Source organism: Taudactylus pleione, unplaced genomic scaffold, assembly GCF_031769625.1.
Source record: "Taudactylus pleione unplaced genomic scaffold, aTauple2 ptg000201l, whole genome shotgun sequence".
Classification (NCBI taxonomy): domain Eukaryota; kingdom Metazoa; phylum Chordata; class Amphibia; order Anura; family Myobatrachidae; genus Taudactylus; species Taudactylus pleione.
Window position 1 is genome coordinate 27,482,263 of NW_028284603.1, and position 19,370 is coordinate 27,501,632.

The following is a 19,370-nucleotide window of genomic DNA, read 5'->3' on the forward strand; positions in this document are numbered from 1 at the left end:
TAGTGGTCATGTTTGTGCAACTGTATATTTTAATTTTCAAGTGTTAGGGGTAAGGTTAGGATATTTATCCGATAGGCAGTGGTGTATCTATAATGGGTGCAGTGTGTGTGGAGCACGCGGGCCCCCAGGTCCAGGGGGGGCTCTGCACCACACACACTGCACCCATATTATTTTAGACTTTCCTGTCCGTGGTCCCACGTTGGGTGTCTGCGCTGCTTAGAACACTGGAAAATTGCTGCCGCGGCCATTTTTCTGGTTTCTGCGCATGCGCAGTAGACTCCGGGCACACTCTTTTGCCCGGAGTAAACTAAGGCTCTGGTGGCTGGCTAGCCACGTCAGTTGGCTGCCGGCCACCGGGGAGAGAGGAGGGGGCCCCGCACGGAGAGTGCACACGGGCTCCCTCCTCTCTTAAGATGCCCCTGCCGATAGGTGTTGGTATCCTAACCCTGTTGGGATGCCGGCATTGGGATTTTGACTGCCAGGATCCTGAGCGCCAGCATCCCGTACCCAAACCTTTTGAGACATAAGCAATTAAGAAACAGCACTTACTACCCAAGGACAAAAAATTGTTACATAGTGTTGTCAAACATTGTTTAGAATTGGAGTGCCCTTTCTTACATCTTCTTCTTACCCCTTCACCTATTTTAAAAGTAGATGTTGATGAAGTACTATGACTGCCAGTACTAGTACTGGGTTGCTCAGAGCCGTAACTAGACATATTGGTGCCCTGTGCCACAAAGACCATTGTTCATCTCCGGCGAGATAGTCAACTGGATTGGTTTTGTCACTGTAACCCCTAATCAGGGTTCTCATAGGTAAACATGTGGATAAGGAAAATGTAGTATACAGATGTGTGCTCAGAAAGTATAATTATATCTGTATGTATAGGGCTGTGGCCTGGATTGTATTTGATGACATTGGGAGTAAATTATATCATTAGTGAAAATTAGCTTCTTTATTTATGATGGGGAAATGTGTAGGAGTCTTCAAGCTGCCATACATGCATTGGTGGCAGTTTAGCTGAGGGCAAAACTCTCCAGAAGCCTCAAGCACCAGTGAGACTAGAATCACCGCATACTGGTGCCAATAGTGTCTCGGGCTGAAGGTGGGAAGGAAGCAGCTCGTAGAGGGCACTATATAAGAGGAGGCCGCCGCTACTTAAGAGGACTGTGCTGTTTACCTTACAAGTTGGAGGAAGCTGTTGCTGGGAGCTGCGGCTGACAGAGCGCACTGTGCTAAGGTGGCTGCAGGAGGTCTGTGTTCCGGAGAACAGTGTTGCCCATCAGAGGTGATGCCAGGGGTCTCGGTGAAGAAGTGGTCCCAGGCTGTGAACCATCCCTGCAGCAGAGGTCCAGCCCACAAAAGGAGGAGCAGCTGATGATGAGAGGCGGGGAGGAGAGCAGGGACCTCTAATAAGGAAGAGGGAGCAGAACCTGATTTAAGTAAAGCGGACAGGTCTGTGCAGTATTACAACCCTTTGCACACACCTGCAGAAAAGCATTGCAATTTAGCAGTGCTGTAAGAGTGCCGGGGGGCAGTGAAGGTGCCGCCCTCAGAGCCCTGCGCTTGCTCGCACACCCTAGGTACAGCCCTGAGGTTGCTCCTAATCTTCTATTGACTCATTTATGATTGAGTTACACCAGGACAGGAGTAAAGCTACTGTAGTTGAAGTTGTAACTGCCACCACACTAGGTGAACGTGTAATGAGATAGGGAAATGATAGGGAAATGAGGGACGATTACCTTTACCATGCAGTTTTATCAAAATACTTGAGAATTATTTTTAAAGCAGAAAAAGATGCTTTACTTCAGCTCTTATTATTTTAGGGTGCGGCTGAGCTCTTCCTGGCAGATATACACTGCCTATTAAACACACACACAATCTTCCCTTGAAATAACTCAATTAAATTAAAAGACTTGACATTTTTTTGTTTAAACCAGAAAAAAATTTCTTATTTCAGCTTTTGTTAATTTGGCTGCCAGAGTCAAAAACACCCAGTAAGTACAGTAATATACACTGCAACTCAAACACACATAATCTTCCTTTGAATATCTCTGAATTAAAAGACTTGACTTTTTTTTTTTAAGCCAGCAAAAGAGGTCTTCTTTGGGGTGCAGCTCACTCAGACACGGCACAGTAGTTTGCGGTCAGCTAATCTTGCAATCACAGTACTGCCACTAATGTACACGTATATACAGAATCAGTATGTAATGCCGGCGGCTAGATCAAAAATCAACAGCGGCAGGTCTGCGGGTGGAAATCCTGACAGCTGAAGGTAAGTACCCTAACCCTCCCCCCTCCCCCCCTCAACCCTATCCCTCCCTTAGGAGTGCCTAACCCTAACCTATCCCCAAGTGCCTAAACCTATCCCTCCCTCCTCGCACCCTACACCTAACCCTCCCGGGGGGGGGTGCCTAACCCCCCCTAGTGGTGCCTAAGCCTAACAATTGTAAGGTGCAGCTCACTTTCATACATACACAGGAGGAGCCTGTATTGCAGATTGCTTGTTATAGTGCCTGATCCTCACAGACACACAGAATAAGGATGCCATCTTTTTCACCCACTCCAGCCTGCTACAACTCTCTTCAATGGCCACTATTGCAGCTCAGCGACATCCAACAACTGTCTTTGCACTCTCCTATCTAAAATGGCATCTGAGATCACGAGGGAGGGAATTATATGGAATACAAAACACGCCTGATCCAGCATTTCCAGGTAAATGATGATTTTCCTAGTTTTGAGATCAGAATTTGGCGGGAGGAACTGAGCCATGCCGCTGTTTGACTCAATACCCCAAAACTCGGTTCTGTTGGATTTTTCCATATCCAAACTGCTCATCTCTAGTATATATACACAAATCTATGGGATGATAAATTCTGCAACCAGCTATACAATTTTAAAATGGTTCAAGTTTAGTGACATGAACTAAAATTAAGGCCTTTTTGTTTTTTTTAAATGTGGTAGTGGGCACACCATGTTGTGAACTTCAGGACTCTTCACGGCAGTGTGTTGCTTAATAGTTTGTGGCCACACCATGTTAGGAGGCATAATTGTGACTCTTTGGCCAGCCCAGTTGCTGATACTTATTGCCCCAGGGCAGCTACTAGGCGTGAGCGAGCAGTGCTGCCGCCCAGGCTACAGGGCCTAGAGGATGACAACGTTGCTGCCACGTGGCACCTGCTTGCTAGAATGGCAAACTGCAGCCTAGAAAGCCAGTTTCTCCCTGTCTTGTTGGCAGGGGCGCCGAGAGGGGGTGGGTGGGTACTAATTACCCAGGCCCGGGCTTGCTGGCGGGAGCCCAGGTCTGGCACCACTTTCCCCTCCCTCTTACATCACAGCTGCCCAGCACACGCTGCTGTGTGCTGGGCTGCACTGGGAGACTGCTCATGGCTGCTAAGAAGCAGCCACAGCAGTCTCCTATGTCTGTGGGGGAAGCGATCAGAGCGCCCCCTCCCCAAAATGTTACCTTTTTTACCGAGGGGGCGTGGCCACACCTTCCATGATTAGGTCACGCCGCCTTTTACCCGGGCCCGCTACGGCTCTTGGCGGGCCTACTTGTCGGTAAGACGCTGCAGAGCCACCTTTTAAATTGCCTCTCCGGAAGAAGCCCAGAGAGGAGAAGCAGTTGGGCGGTGATGGGGGCGGGGGCGGACTATTCATGTATTTGCGCCCTGCATGACAAAATACTGCAAATTGCACATATTATTTTAAATAAAGGTGGGGACAAATGACATGAATATCATAGAATCACGTCATTAGGCCCGGTCCCCTCCTCGCAGATCCGCAGATTCCCAGTAAGATTCTCCCCGTTCTGCTTAATTTGCTAGGGGGTGCAGGGGGCTACCCAAAAAATCATTAGCCTCAAGAAGGTTTCCTGGAGAGTAGGCAACTATGACTCAGAGCATCCTTTGAATGCTCTGGGTGCTGAATTTGTCCCAAGAGATGACAAGCCACTGCAGAGCCACCCGATGCATTCTTAGGACCAAAGGCGTTTCTAGAGTCTCCGACACAGGCTCCCTCCTCTCCGTCCGGCGGCCGGCTGCGCACTCAGTGGTGCACGGCCAGCGCCGCACTTCTAGACTCTGGGCACTAAAGTGTGCCCAGAGTCTATAGCGTATGCACAGGTCACGGGGAAAATTACTGCGGCAGCCATTTTCCCTGTATTGCGCGTGCGCAAACAACAGGAAAATGGCCGCGGCGGCCATTTTCCAGCCGTTTTTACAGGTGCAGACACCGGAGCTGACGTGGGACTCTGGAGAGGTACGTTTTATGGGTACAGGGTGTGCGGTGCAGGTCCCCCCTGGACCCAGGGGCCCATGTGCCCCGCACACCCTGCACCAACTATAAATATGCCCCTGCTTAGGACACCCCAGGCTTTACGGCGCCTTCATCCGGTAGCCCCTCCCCAATTGTGACATTATGATGTCACATGTTCAGAGGGTGGTACCAGCAAAGAGCACATTTTCGACCTGCTAGGGCCTTGTTAACTCATTAAACTCCAATTTTGGTGCCCATTACTTATATAGTAACCAATACAGTAAAACTGTATCTTACACAAAAAATAAAAGTGATATTTAAAGCCAACTGGCGATGTCCTATTAGCAGTTAATACCTAATAAAACCAGGCAGATTTACATATCACAAATATATTTATTTTATCATACACACTCTTATCTTTTATATAAAGATATATGAGACAATATTATGACTATTTTGTTCTTTTTACAGATCTACTTTCTGTAAAGTTCCTGATGTGCTCAAAAGGGAGCTATCCAAAATCAAACTGAATATAACAGAGAACAATATCTTGCAAACAAAATTATTTTATAGCAAGGGACATTTTATATATTTGTAACTCTATTTACCGGTTATCGTGATCAGTGCCTCCACCATAGTTATTTTATCTACCCGTACTAGGAGATAGGGTAAACCAAGGAAAACCCTAGGTGTTTGGTCAGAAATAAATATATATATTGCACCCTAGTGAGTAATATTGTAATAGCAAGAATATGTTAGCCTAGTAAAGTGAATAGTGTTTTCTTTTCGTTGTCTCTTTACAGGATCACTCTCTGGACATCAAGATTCAGGATATAGCTCAGGTAAGTATTCCCTAAAATATGGTTATAATGCTTGACTATTTCATAGGAGGGATACAGTCAAAATGCTGATGTCCGGGAAACCGTCTAACTAAAGGCGGTGTTTCATACCGATTTCGTCTAAAGTCCTGTGTGTGAGTTTGAATGTGCTGGGAGTGGGTATCCAAGCCCCAGGCAGGAAGTGGTCACAAAAGCTAAGGTCTTTATGTCCCCCTTCCCCTAGCCTAACCAAAACCCTCCCGGGGGGGTGCCTTACCCTAAGTCCCTCCCGGGGGCCCCTAACCTAACCCTCCCCCCGCGGCTGTCTTAGCCCGGCGCCTGGCTTACCGTCGATCGGTATGCTGGGTGGCCGGCTCCCAGCGTAGGTAAAATGACAGGCGTCGGGATCTCGATGCCTGTCATTGGACCCCCACCTGGATTAGACAGTCAGGAAGCCAGTGGTCGGCATTTAGACCGTTGGCTTCCTGACTGCATCCCCAGTAGACAATAGGGGGGTCTATTCATGTAGAACATGAAGTGGTTACTGATGCGATATATAATGAAGTTTAGTAGCCATTCATGTAGACTTACCTGTCCGGCATCTTCGGGCGCTGTCCAGCCCCTCCACGATCCCTTTACCCAGTGAGAATACAGACATATCGGGTGCTCGATATGTCTATATTATCACTGCGCATGTGCCGGCGTCAGAGAGAAGCAGGTTAGGTCAGACCTGCTGCAATGGATGTTGGGAAAAGGGGGCGGAGCCATCACCGGGTGCCGGGCAGACAGCGCTCTGTTTGTCTTGCAGTGCAGATAACGCCATACTCAGATGACGAATCTGTACCACAGCTAAGCTTTCCATTCCTTTATGAATCACACTCATCATACAAAAATATGTTGATGCGATGCAGGCATGGAGCAGGGGTGCCGCTGGAAAAGTAATACACTTCTCCATGGTAAACCTGCTCCATGAATAGCACAAAGCAGAGAAGAGCCCTGATTTCAGCTAAACAGTGCTCTTTTCTGCTTCATGAACAGACCCCGATGTTCTAACCACTTCCCGGGCTGGTCGGTGGTCACACCCATGTGTAAGCACACACGCTCTCACTCACAGACTATGGGCCTGGACTCACATGAAGTATCAGATCTCTAGTTTCTGTTTGGTAACCCACACATGGCCAGATAATGGAACAGGTAGCTTTAATGTAGGGGTGAGCGGGTTCGGATTTCTGAAATCCGAACCCCCCCGAGCCCCCCCGATCCGAGTCCGATCCGAATCAGGCTCGACTTTTCCCGCCTGACTCGGATCTGAAATCGAGGCAAAACGTCATCATCCCGCCTTCCGAGTCTCGCGGGTTTTGGATCCTATATAAGGTACCCACATCGGCGCCATTTTCTCACTCGGCTGTGGACAGTGAAGAGGGAGGGTGGGAGTTAGGGCTGTGTCGTGTAGTGTAGTGTAGTGTAGTGCTGCTGTTGTCCACTACTTCAAAGTCCATAGGGGCTGGCTGTGTTGTGCTGTGCTGCTGTTGTTAATAGGGGCTGTGTCCACTACTTCAAAGTCCATAGGGGCTGGCTGGACTGTGTTGTGCAGTCAGTTCTCCATAGGGGCTGTGTCCACTCCAAAGTCCTGTGCAGTGTCCCAGTCCTAAAGGAGTGCTGCAGTGTTGTCCAGGGGGTGCTCTGTCCATCAGGGGTGCTCCCCCCAAGTGCTAAAAAAATAATATATTTTCTGTGTTTGTGAATTGTGTGCGCAGTAGCCGCACGTGCATCAACAAAGTAGTGCCAAGCGTGCGCCTGTGTCATAAGTAAAGGGCCGGCTGGCTTGACCGTTAAGGGTGCTGTAACCCCCGAAAGTACACTCCAGTCCAAACCAAAAAAAAAATTATTTTCTGTGTTTGTGAATTGTGTGCGCAGTAGCCGCACGTGCATCAACAAAGTAGTGCCAAGCGTGCGCCTGTGTCATAAGTAAAGGGCCAGCTGGCTTGACCGTTAAGGGTGCTGTAACCCCCGAAAGTACACTCCAGTCCAAACCAAAAAAAAAATTATTTTCTGTGTTTGTGAATTGTGTGCGCAGTAGCCGCACGTGCATCAACAAAGTAGTGCCAAGCGTGCGCCTGTGTCATAAGTAAAGGGCCGGCTGGCTTGACCGTTAAGGGTGCTGTAACCCCCGAAAGTACACTCCAGTCCAAACCAAAAAAAAAATTATTTTCTGTGTTTGTGAATTGTGTGCGCAGTAGCCGCACGTGCATCAACAAAGTAGTGCCAAGCGTGCGCCTGTGTCATAAGTAAAGGGCCGGCTGGCTTGACCGTTAAGGGTGCTGTAAGCCCCGAAAGTACACTCCAGTCCAAACCAAAAAAAAATTTTTCTGTGTTTGTGAATTGTGTGCGCAGTAGCCGCACGTGCATCAACAAAGTAGTGCCAAGCGTGCGCCTGTGTCATAAGTAAAGGGCCGGCTGGCTTGACCGTTAAGGGTGCTGTAACCCCCGAAAGTACACTCCAGTCCAAACCAAAAAAAAAATTATTTTCTGTGTTTGTGAATTGTGTGCGCAGTAGCCGCACGTGCATCAACAAAGTAGTGCCAAGCGTGCGCCTGTGTCATAAGTAAAGGGCCGGCTGGCTTGACCGTTAAGGGTGCTGTAACCCCCGAAAGTACACTCCAGTCCAAACCAAAAAAAAAATTATTTTCTGTGTTTGTGAATTGTGTGCGCAGTAGCTGCACGTGCATCAACAAAGTAGTGCCAAGCGTGCGCCTGTGTCATAAGTAAAGGGCCAGCTGGCTTGACCGTTAAGGGTGCTGTAACCCCCGAAAGTACACTCCAGTCCAAACCAAAAAAAAAATTATTTTCTGTGTTTGTGAATTGTGTGCGCAGTAGCCGCACGTGCATCAACAAAGTAGTGCCAAGCGTGCGCCTGTGTCATAAGTAAAGGGCCGGCTGGCTTGACCGTTAAGGGTGCTGTAACCCCCGAAAGTACACTCCAGTCCAAACCAAAAAAAAAATTATTTTCTGTGTTTGTGAATTGTGTGCGCAGTAGCCGCACGTGCATCAACAAAGTAGTGCCAAGCGTGCGCCTGTGTCATAAGTAAAGGGCCGGCTGGCTTGACCGTTAAGGGTGCTGTAACCCCCGAAAGTACACTCCAGTCCAAACCAAAAAAAAAATATTTTCTGTGTTTGTGAATTGTGTGCGCAGTAGCCGCACGTGCATCAACAAAGTAGTGCCAAGCGTGCGCCTGTGTCATAAGTAAAGGGCCGGCTGGCTTGACCGTTAAGGGTGCTGTAACCCCCGAAAGTACACTCCAGTCCAAACCAAAAAAAAAATTATTTTCTGTGTTTGTGAATTGTGTGCACTGTGGCTGCACGTGCATCAACAAAGGAGCAGCGCCAAGCGTGCGCCTGTGTCCCATAAGTAAAGAGCCGGCTGGCTCATTTCTTAAAGGGTGGTGTAACCCACAAAGTGCACTACTCTCCAGCAAAAATAAAATAATATTTTCTGTGTTTGTGTGCGCTTTAGCCGCACGTATATATATCAATATAACATAAATGGAGGACCAAACTTTCTCCGATAAAAATAAAATAGGGAAAGATCAAGAACCACTTCCTCCTAGTGCTGTTGCTGCTGCTGGGAGTTGTTCATCATCCCAGAGAGGAAGTAGGAACATCACTACTTTTACTAAACAATTGACCCTCCAACAGTCCCTAGCGATGAGGATGAAGTACGACAGCAGTCATCCTGAAGCAAAACGTATAACTGAGGCCTTGACTGCTATGTTGGTGTTAGACGTGCGTCCGGTATCCGACATTAGTGCAGTGGGATTTAGACAATTGATGGAGGTAGTGTGTCCTCGGTTCCAAATCCCGTCTAGATTCCACCTGCATCCTCAAAGCAGCAGCGACAAGCGTGCGTCTGTCTGTTAAAGGGTGGTGACACCCTCAAAGTGTGCTACACAAACAATTAAAATATTGTTCTTTTTTTTTCTGTCTTTGTGAATTGTGTGGGCTGTAGCCGCACCTGCATCCTTAAAGCAGCAGCGACAAGCGTGCGTCTGTCTGTTAAAGGGTGGTGACACCCTCAAAGTGTGCTACACAAACAATTAAAATATTGTTCTTTTTTTTTTTGTCTTTGTGAAATGTGTGGGCTGTAGCCGCACCTGCATCCTTAAAGCAGCAGCGACAAGCGTGCGTCTGTCTGTTAAAGGGTGGTGACACCTCAAAGTGTTCTACACAAACAATTAAAATATTCTTCTTCTTTTTTCTGTCTTTGTGAATTGTGTGGGCTGTAGCCGCACTTGCATCCTCAAAGCAGCAGCGACAAGCGTGCGTCTGTCTGTTAAAGGGTGGTGTAACCCTCAAAGTGTGCTCCACAAACAATAAAAATATTCTTTTTTTTTTCTGTCTTTGTGAATTGTGTGGGCTGTAGCCGCACTTGAATCCTCAAAGCAGCAGCGACAAGCGTGCGTCTGTCTGTTAAAGGATTACATCGGTGACAGCATCCAAGTAGGCATGTCAGACAGTCCGTACCTGTACTGGCAGGAAAAAGAAGCAATTTGGAGGTCCCTGTACAAACTGGCTCTATTTTACCTGAGTTGCCCCCCCTCCAGTGTGTACTCCGAAAGAGTGTTTAGTGCAGCCGGGAACCTTGTCAGCGAAAGGCGTAGGAGGTTGCTTCCACAAAATGTGGAGAAGATGATGTTCATAAAATGAATTATCAACTCTTCCAGGGAGACCAGCCTCCAGAACGTACAGAGGGACCTGTGGTTCCAGCAGGGACGAATTAATACTCTGTGAGGATGAGGATGTACACACTGAAGAGGGTGAGGAATCGGTGGATGAGGAGGATGAGGATGAAATCTTGCCTCCGTAGAGCCAGTTTGTGCAGGGACAGATAAATTGCCAGCTTGTTTTGTGGGGGCCCAAACGAACCAATCATTTCAGCCACAGTTGTGTGGCAGACCCTGGCGCTGAAATGATTGGTTTGTTAAAGTGTGCATGTCCTGTTTATACAACATAAGGGTGGGTGGGAGGGCCCAAGGACAATTCCATCTTGCACCTCTTTTTTTTCTTTGCATTATGTACAGTTTGGGGCCTAGTTTTTCAATGCCATCCTGTCTGCCACTGCAGTTTCACGCCTAGATGGGTCACGTGTTTGTGCCGCCCACTTGTGTCGCTTAGCATAGTCATCCAGCTACCTCGGTGCAACCTTTTGGACATAAAAACACTATTGTGAGGTGTGAGGTATTCAGAATAGACTGGAAATGAGTGGAAATTAAGGTTATTGAGGTTAATAATAGCATAGGAGCAGAAAAACCTACAAATTCTGTGATTTTAGCTGTTTTTATGCTTTTTTTCAAAAAAATACAGATCCAAAACACAAAACCCAGAACCCAAAACACGCAAGGGTGGTTTTGGCAAAACCAATCCAGATCCAAAACACGAAGAAAGATCCAGATCCAAAACCAAAACACAAAACACGAAAAGTGGCCGGTGCACACCCCTACTTTAATGGTAATGATAATGGTTAGTATGTAATTATGTGGTAGTTTGTCTGTGGTAATTTGTATAGTATATTCTGTATATTGTAGTTTTAGTATTTAGGGCTTCATTTATCAATGAGTTTTAAAATAAGCAGGGAGTGATAAAACTTGTTGGGCGGAATTCAATTCTTTTCATCCCCTATCGCGCCCGACGGAGCTATTCTATTCTTGCTCCTGTCGGGCGCGATCAGCTGCCAAGCGCTACATTTCAGCTCGCAGCACCTGGGGGATGAGAGCTGAAATGTGCGAAAAGTGACATGTTTGGGCGCCCAGCACTTTGGGCGATCGTGCCCAGCACTTTGGTCGGGTTTAGCTGCTTTATGCGGCTAAACCTGACCTCTATGGGCGCGATCAGCGTGAAATTCTGGCACAATTGAATAGCGGCCCACGATCTCCTGTCACTTTAGACGGGAGATGCGGGCCGCGAAATCAATTGAATTCCGCCCGTTGTGTGTGATAAATGCTGCTCCAGCCAATCAGCTCCAAACTGTCATTTTTCAAACAGAAGACAGTTGGGAGCTGATTGGCTGGAGCACCTTTATCATGCACAAGGAGTTTTATCACTCATTGGGCGGAATTCAATTGTTTTCGCGGCCCGCATCTCCCGTCTAAAGTGACAGGAGATCGCGGGCCGCTATTCAATTGTGCCAGCTTTTCACGCTGATCGCACCCAAAGTGGTCGGGTTTAGCCGCGTAAATCGGCTAACCCCGACCAAAGTGCAGGGCGCGATCGCGAAAAGTGATGTTTGGGCGCCCAAACATGTCACTTTTCGCACATTTCAGCTCTCATCCCCCAGGGGCTGCGAGCTGAAATGTAGCACTTGGCAGCTGATCGCGCCCGACAGGAGCAAGAATAGAATAGCTCCGTCGGGCGCGATAGGGGATGAAAATAATTGAATTCCGCCCATTGGGGGAGATGTACGAAGCCCAGAGACGGTATCAACGCACGTTATGTGCGCTGATACCGCTTCTCCCCGATGTATGATCGGGGTCTGCACCCCTGTCATTATTGGCGCTGCTATCTACAAGATAGCAGCACCGACGGCAGGGCCATGTACGAACGGTCATAACGCATGACCGTTCGGCCGGCTGTAGCTGTCGTTATCGACAGCTACAGCCTGGCGCTAGCCTATCCCCACAGCAGGGACAGCGCTGTCCCTGCTGCGGCGGCTGCCGGCTCCACGCGGGGATCTCGCGATACTTGCGAGATCCCGCGCATGCTCAGTGGAGCCGGCCGGGACAGAGACACAGCGCATCAGCACTAGGCTGATGCGCTGCTGTCTCTAGCGGGTAGCGCCGGAGGGGGGAGTTAACGCTCCCCCTCTCCAGCCGATGAGATGTTTATACATCTCATCGGTAGTGCTTCCTGCTTCGCCTCGATAAAGAGGCGAAGCGGGAAGATTTATAGCGGCATGTTAAGTGCCGCTATAATACATCTACCCCACTGGGCGGTATTCAATTGTATCGCTCTCTTACGCGCCCGACAGGAGCTATTCAATTGTTGCTCCTGTCGGGCGCGATCAGCTGCCAGCGCTCCATTTCAGCTCGCAGACCCAGGGAGGTGCAAGCTGAAATGGGTGAAAAGAGACCTGTTTGGGTGCCCAAACGGCAGCGTGAAAAGCAGTAATAACTGACTAGCGCCCCGCGATCTCACGGCACTTTAGACGGGAGATCCGGACCGCGAGAACAATTGGATACTGCCCATTGTGTATGATAAAACTTGTTGATAAATGGGCCCCTTAGTTCTGTGGTGGTATATGTGATATAGGCAGCATTCAACATGTGTTGCTTATGGTAGTTTCAATTAGCTGTAAAAACAAGTGTTGGTATTGTGGATGGTGATTTATGTATTGTTGTTTTACTGTAGATATTTAATCGAGATGGAATAATTAAATGTAGAGGATAGTGGTATCAGCTTATGTATTATACAGTGTTATATAGTTATCACCCATAGCAACCAATCAGATACTAGCTATTATCTTCTAGAAGGTGCTCGTTAAATCTGATTGGTTGCTATGGGCAACATCTCCACTTCTAAAAACTCGTATACCCCATAGGCGGAGGAAAGATCCAGATTTATAATATTTATGTCCCACCAAGCATTGTTTTGTTAATGTGCAAAAGAAACCACAAGGAGCCCTTAGTAGTCCAGGTAAACTGATATATTTATCTAAGTATGCCATTGGCATTCACAACTTGCAGTGCCCCCAAGTCCACTTCATAGAGCACACATTCCTAGACTTGGGTGTAGGCACTAATGCTGGGCATACACTATACAATTATCTGTCAGATATCTGTCCAATCTGGCTTGTTGGAATGAAAATCTGGAAATGTATGGGAGTCAATGAAAATCAACTATTTGCTCACAAATACTGGAAAACACACAAAAATTGTAATCCAGCAAATTGGTTAAATCAAATGAATTTAACCAATTTGCCGAATCATTTTTGCCCATTTTCCATTGTTTAAGACCATATGGACGATTGTCATTTGCTCCCATACATTACCAGATTTTCATTCCAACCAGCCAGATTGGACAGATATCTGACAGATAATTGTATAGTGTATGCCCAGCATATGGATTAGCTCAGGATAGGTTCTTTATTCTTTTGGTATTACAATACTATTTAATAACACCATAACCAGGGTTACACTTAAATAGAATTATCCTAATGATTTAAAGGTATATTTCCAGTGTGTATAACAAGTATGTTATTTAAAGGCATATAATTAGTTATTAATTATGAGAAGTTATTAAATGATAAAAATGAAATAATTGTTTTAAAAATATGATATAGAGGCGTAACTATGGGAAGCAGTCGGGAAGCCAACGGACGAAATCCCGACTGTCTAATGCCGGCAAGGTACACGCCTGTTATTAGACCTACGCCGGGAGCCCAACACCTGGCTTACCGACCGAAGGTAAGCCGGGCGCGGATATCCACGGGGGGAGGGGGGTTAGGTTAGGGGCTCCCAGGGGGGACTTAGGGTTAGGCACCCACCCCTGGGAGGTTAGGGTTAGGCTAGGGGAAGGGGGGGGTTAGGGTTAGGCACCCCCGGGGGGAGGTTAGGGTTAGGTGCCCCCCCCCCTGGGAGACTTAGGGTTAGGCAGCAGGGAAGGGGGGGTTAGGTTTAGGCACTTAGAGGGGGGTTAGGCACCCCTAAAGGAGGGTTAGGGTTAGGGGGTAAAAATAGGTTAGTTTATACTTACCTTTCTAGCTTCGGGACCCTCATCCCTGCCGGGCTTTGGCTGTCGGGATTAGAACCGCCGGCCATGCTGATTCCATAACTATCATGGGTGGAAGGGGTGCAGCTTCTATGGGGCCCAGAGCATAATTGTCGACAATCAGCTCCCTCCTTCTGGGAGGGAGCAGATTGTCGGCTAACATCAGGGGGCGTGTCCGGTCAGTTATGACACATTGGGGGTGGAGCTGGGGGCAGGGCAACACAACCGCGTCATTGTGGCCCCACCCCCCTCTTCACAATGCTGTTATTTTTGGCATTGTGAAGCAGGGGGCGGGGCCACGATGACGCAATCACTGCAAATTGAGTCACCGCCCCCCCCGCTGTGGGGATTTCTAGTTTATACTGGGGGGAGGTCGGGAGGGTTGGTGGATGCCGGGAGGCTTGCCTGCCTTTCCGGGGGCCTGGGAGTGGCACCCGATATTCTGGAGGCTCCCGGCCAAATCGGGAGGGTTGGCAAGCCTGGCCCAGAGTCCAAGTTACATGTGTTATATGTTATATACTTTTTTCACCACATAAGGGCCCCTAACACTTTTTGCTATGGGGCCTTCAAATACCTAGTTATTCCCCTGCTGTGGGCGTTTTATGTATTTCATGTTGTGAAACGACTAAGGTGAGTAAGATTTATAAGAGTAAAGTGCGAGTTGATTTAGAATCAATCAAGGGACAGTATATGGAATTAGTGAGGGGGCTAATTATCCTATATATAAACAATAAACATGATTGGGAACAGATAATTCTATCCAACACTGGCTGTAGTGGGGTATGAACACAAATAGTCTATTGTTTCTCAGCATGTAAAGAATATAGCCAGCAAATGTAAACATTCCTTGTGCTCAACCCAACCAGGAGCACACACATCCATATTACATGAATTAATGTCACACACTGTATTGGTGATATTGTAATGTAAATAACCGGTATGTGGACGGCTTAGTGAAGTGACTCCCAGTAAACTCTTCTTTCTATAGTGAAGGGTTAAAAGACTTTCTCTATATTATCACAGTAGGTGGTCACTGCTCTGCATTGTGTGTATTTCCTATTGGTTCAAGTTGTAGCTCCCAATCCTTAAACATGGATAATAGTGAGCTAATCAGCCAGCTTGATGCTATTTATAACCTAGCAGCATGTCTGCTGCTTACACAGCATTCCCTAAGCAGGATCATGTAGAATGTGGCCTATGCAAACAGGGCTGCCATCAGAAATTGTGTGGCCCGGGACTGATAAAATAGGTAGGGCCCCTGGGCCCCCTTCCCGCACTACTGCTAAGTCTTGTGAGTCATGACTTACCTGATCTTCTTGAAGAATGCTCCTTCTCCTCCAGGTCTGGCTGGTGCTGCTCCTCGCGTGCCGTGGCTCCTCCTTCTTCCAGCTGAGGGTCATATTCAATAATTTATCGCCGATTTTTCATGTAAAACTTGAGAAAACTTTTCTCCATTTTTAAAAAGGTGGAAGATGTGCAAAATCCCTATTTTTGTGTAAAAATTTGGGGATTTCTTACAGAACCCTTTGGACAGCTCCCCTAAAGATACTTTGGCAAAAAATAATCCGTAAATTGGGTACTTTGGCGAAAAACGACTGCTGAAATTTCAGACAATTTTTTTTTTTTTTCGGGAAAAAAAAAAAAAACACCTGCGTCAGTCACGTGCGATGTTTAAAACACTTGGCGCAGCCTTATGGCCCTCCGAAATAACAGACCCAATACGTTAAACGCATTTTTCACGGGAAAAAAAATTTAGACCGAAATTTCAGCGCCTGTTTTTTGCCAAAGTACGCAACTTACGAAAAATTTTTTTTGCTAAATTATTATTAGGGTGGCTGTCCAAAGAGTTCTGTAAGAAATCCCCACACTTTTACCCAAAAATAGGGATTTTGCTAATTTTTTCGCCTGCCTTTGGCTGGAGAAAAGTTTTCTCCAGTTTTTCAGCAAAAAAACGACGTTTCTCGCCGTCGTTGGCGAAATCGTGCGCAAATCGGCTGATTGCGGCCGATATATCGGCTGATCTGATGGCTGATTCGCAAACGACTGTGAAAACGGCCGATTTTGCCTCTAATTAAATACTGCCCTGAGTGTCAAAGGAAAAAACGAAATGGGGCAAACGCAGGATTTTTTTTGGGGTGGGGGTTTTATTAAATACACACATATACAGTATATATATATATATATATATATATACAGTATATAGCAAACATTTATATTATATATATATATCACATACTGTATATACACATTAACACTTACATACACATATGTACACATTAACACAAATATACAGTATACACACACTAACACATATACAGTATACACAAATATACAGTATATACACACTAACATACCTACACATACATCCACACTAACACATACACTTATATACACTAACATTCATACACATATTACATTATTTTAATACATACACACTAACACATACAGAGACACATACATATTTACTTCCTCTGATGCAACAGCAGCTGGCCCCGGGTACCTCGCAACATTATGCCCCGCCCCTCCACAATGACACGATTTGCGGGTGTATGGGGGTGGGGCTTGTCATGTTGGCTCCGCCCCCATTGGGATCATGGCTTGAAAATGAATCTGTCCCTTGCTGGAGTGGGTAGTGCACCCACTGCGGGCTATACATGTACAGCGGTGGGAGGAGCAGGAGCGGGCGCGGGCTCCCTCCTATTCTGAAAGAGTCCGGGCCCGGGACTCTAGTCCCGGCAATCTCCCCCTGATGGCGGCCCTGTATGCAAATATTGCCATATAAGTATGTACCTACAGTAAATTTATACAGTACTATATAACCTGATACAGTACTATATAATCTGATACAGTACTACTGTATATCACTGTCATTGTATTAGGACACAGCATTCCCTAAGCAGGATCATGTAGAATGTGGCCTATGCAACGATTGTCATATAATTATGTCACTACAGTATATTTATACAGTACTATATAACGTGATACAGTACTATATAATCTGATACAGTACTACTGGATATCACTGTCATTGTATTAGGACACAGCATTCCCTAAAATGGATCATGTAGAATGTGGCCTATGCAACGATTGCCATATACTTATGTACTTACAGTATATTTATACAGTACTATATAACGTGATACAGTACTACTGTATATTACTGTCAATTTATTAGGTCACAGCATTTGAATAGCCAAAGTGGGACACAAGAATATTATAAGCAGTATTTTTATTTTTCATTTGTATACAGACCCTCATACACACTGCAACACACTCTGTGATACAAAGTAACATAAAACACTACCAATTGCAAACAACCAGAAACAGCAGAAACCAATCAAATCAATGTTAATGATATTGTATCCTTTGTAGCTAATAACACATTACAGGGAATTATATAATGCTAAATATACAGTCATGAAAAGAATTTCAATTGCGTTTATTTATTCACCCTGTACATACATAGGTGCATGCCTCAAACACAGTTTTAGGAGAATAGAAACCAGAAATACAATCCGCTAGGCGGGATTGTGGATCTGCCTGTGAATGTACTTGGTGGGAGAAAGAACTCGGTACTACATGACCACCCCCTTCACTTACTGTAAGTGTTCTGTCTTCTTCATATTATACTACTTTATTTAGACTCATTTATGTCCTAAATTTGTCATGATGATGTTGGATGGCCTTTATTACATATCTCTTTTTAGATTTAAAAGTTTTTATTTGTTAGAAATGTACTTCTCCATGAAGGTGTGCCTGGGTCTGGGAGTCCCATTCCAATCCAAAATAGGCTGAAACCACCATCCCATGCACATGTAAAACATCAGGGTTTTGTGGGGGGGATGGGGGGTGTTGTACCCCCCTTCCCCCACACACAAACAAACAATACAAAAAAACAACTCTAAATGCACATTCTCCTTCAATCCTCCTCCTATTGAATGTCATTTAAATAATTTTGATCCGCAAAATGAAAATTTATTTTTATATGTAACTAAGCCCATTCATGTGTCACTTACTCAGCACTGACTGCCCCAACCTGCAGAGCGTCTTCCATCTGATGATGAAAATTGTTGGAGCTTCTGCAATTTCTATGCGGAAAATCTATGAGTGTTGCTTAAATTTGGTGCATTCACGTAATGCACTGTCTTAAATGAGCTTCAAATAATTCAGTGATAAACTGGATAATGGTGTATAATAAGCAAATGCTCTTTACTAGGTGAAAACTACCCTTCAAATACTTTTGTTTAATGTATTATTTTTCACATACTATCCCACCTACTATATTAAACACATTTAGCACTTTATACATGACGGGCCGGATTCAGATTTGGGAATAGAGTAATGCTGGGCATACACTATACAATTATTTGCCGATCCGTCAGAGGCCAGATAATTGCAAGGTCGACCAGATAATTGCCAAATGTTCCTCTATACTTTAAAGGTATTGACTGCAGACATAGACTATGCTGAGGATAGAGAAGTTAGGTTCTACTCACTCTTTGACCTCCTTGGAGCTGAAATCCAGGTACCGGTTGCTGACCCATTGAATCTCAAACCAATCTCTGTATCCATTGTTTCCACAGCATTTGAACTCGATCTGCAGCAAATCTATAGTCTTCTTCATAAAGCACCTCCCTGGAGTGTCTGTATCCTTGTAGTAACGCATCCCGCTCTTTAGCCCATGAGAAAGGGTGGTCTCCAGAGACCCCCTGGTCACCAGGCACACCACAGCAATGAAAAAGATGAAGACGTTAAACAGTAGACAGAAGGCCAGGTAAGGTTTTAGCATTGGCTTCCACTTTGAATATTTACCAGGATCCAGTGAATCATAACAGATTTTTCCAGCGAAGACGTTAAGGGCACAAGCCACGGCACCCATAAAGATGAGAGAATTGGGCACAAAGTGGCTTTCAGAGTTATCCATTACCTCACTTCGCTTCCGAAGCTCAATTTTCAGGAAAATTCCCATGGTGAAAAGGACGATGGCGGCTAAAACACAGCACCAATTCATGAGCCATAACCCCTGGGCTAATTTGACTCTTTTCTTCTGGTTAAATGTAATTTTCATCAGCGCCATTTTAGCAATATGCAAATTGTGGTTCTGTTTGAAATTTCACTGGAACTTTAACAGGATGAAGAACTTTCCTTTAGGTCCAGCCGTCAGCCCAGGTGTGGCTGAAATGAGGGTAGTTTTTTCATACTTACAATCCTAACCTAAAACTGAAGGAAGAAAATGCTTGTTGTTGTTGTTGTTGTTGTTGTTGTGTTTAGCAAAGTGATATAATCATGCAATCATTAAAGGTAGATGGCCGAGAGCAGCTACACCTAATTCTGGTGGCCTGGTCTGACTGAAGGAACATGAAAGTTTCAGATGACTAAACCTACATGTGCCATACGTCATCTAAATACCTCTAATCACCTTCATCCCATTTGTAGGAATCTCTGCCAACCTGATAATCAGCAGTATAATCCTTGTCTTGTTGGTTACTGGATTACTCCTTTCACAGAGTATGATTCCTTTTCCCAGATAAATAT

The 19,370-nt window shown here is 45.9% G+C and overlaps 1 protein-coding gene across 1 annotated transcript in view; it reads right to left on the bottom strand.

Moving 5' to 3' along the window:
- The window catches only part of PRPH2 (peripherin 2), a 74,120-nt gene extending 55,040 nt beyond the window's left edge, over nucleotides 1-19,080 (bottom strand). The window contains exon 1 of the mRNA XM_088477532.1: nucleotides 18,332-19,080. Coding sequence (XP_088333658.1) covers nucleotides 18,332-18,912 — 581 coding nt within the window. The 5' untranslated portion in view covers nucleotides 18,913-19,080. The remainder of the gene's footprint in view (nucleotides 1-18,331) is intronic.
- Between the last annotated feature and the right edge of the window lie 290 nt (nucleotides 19,081-19,370).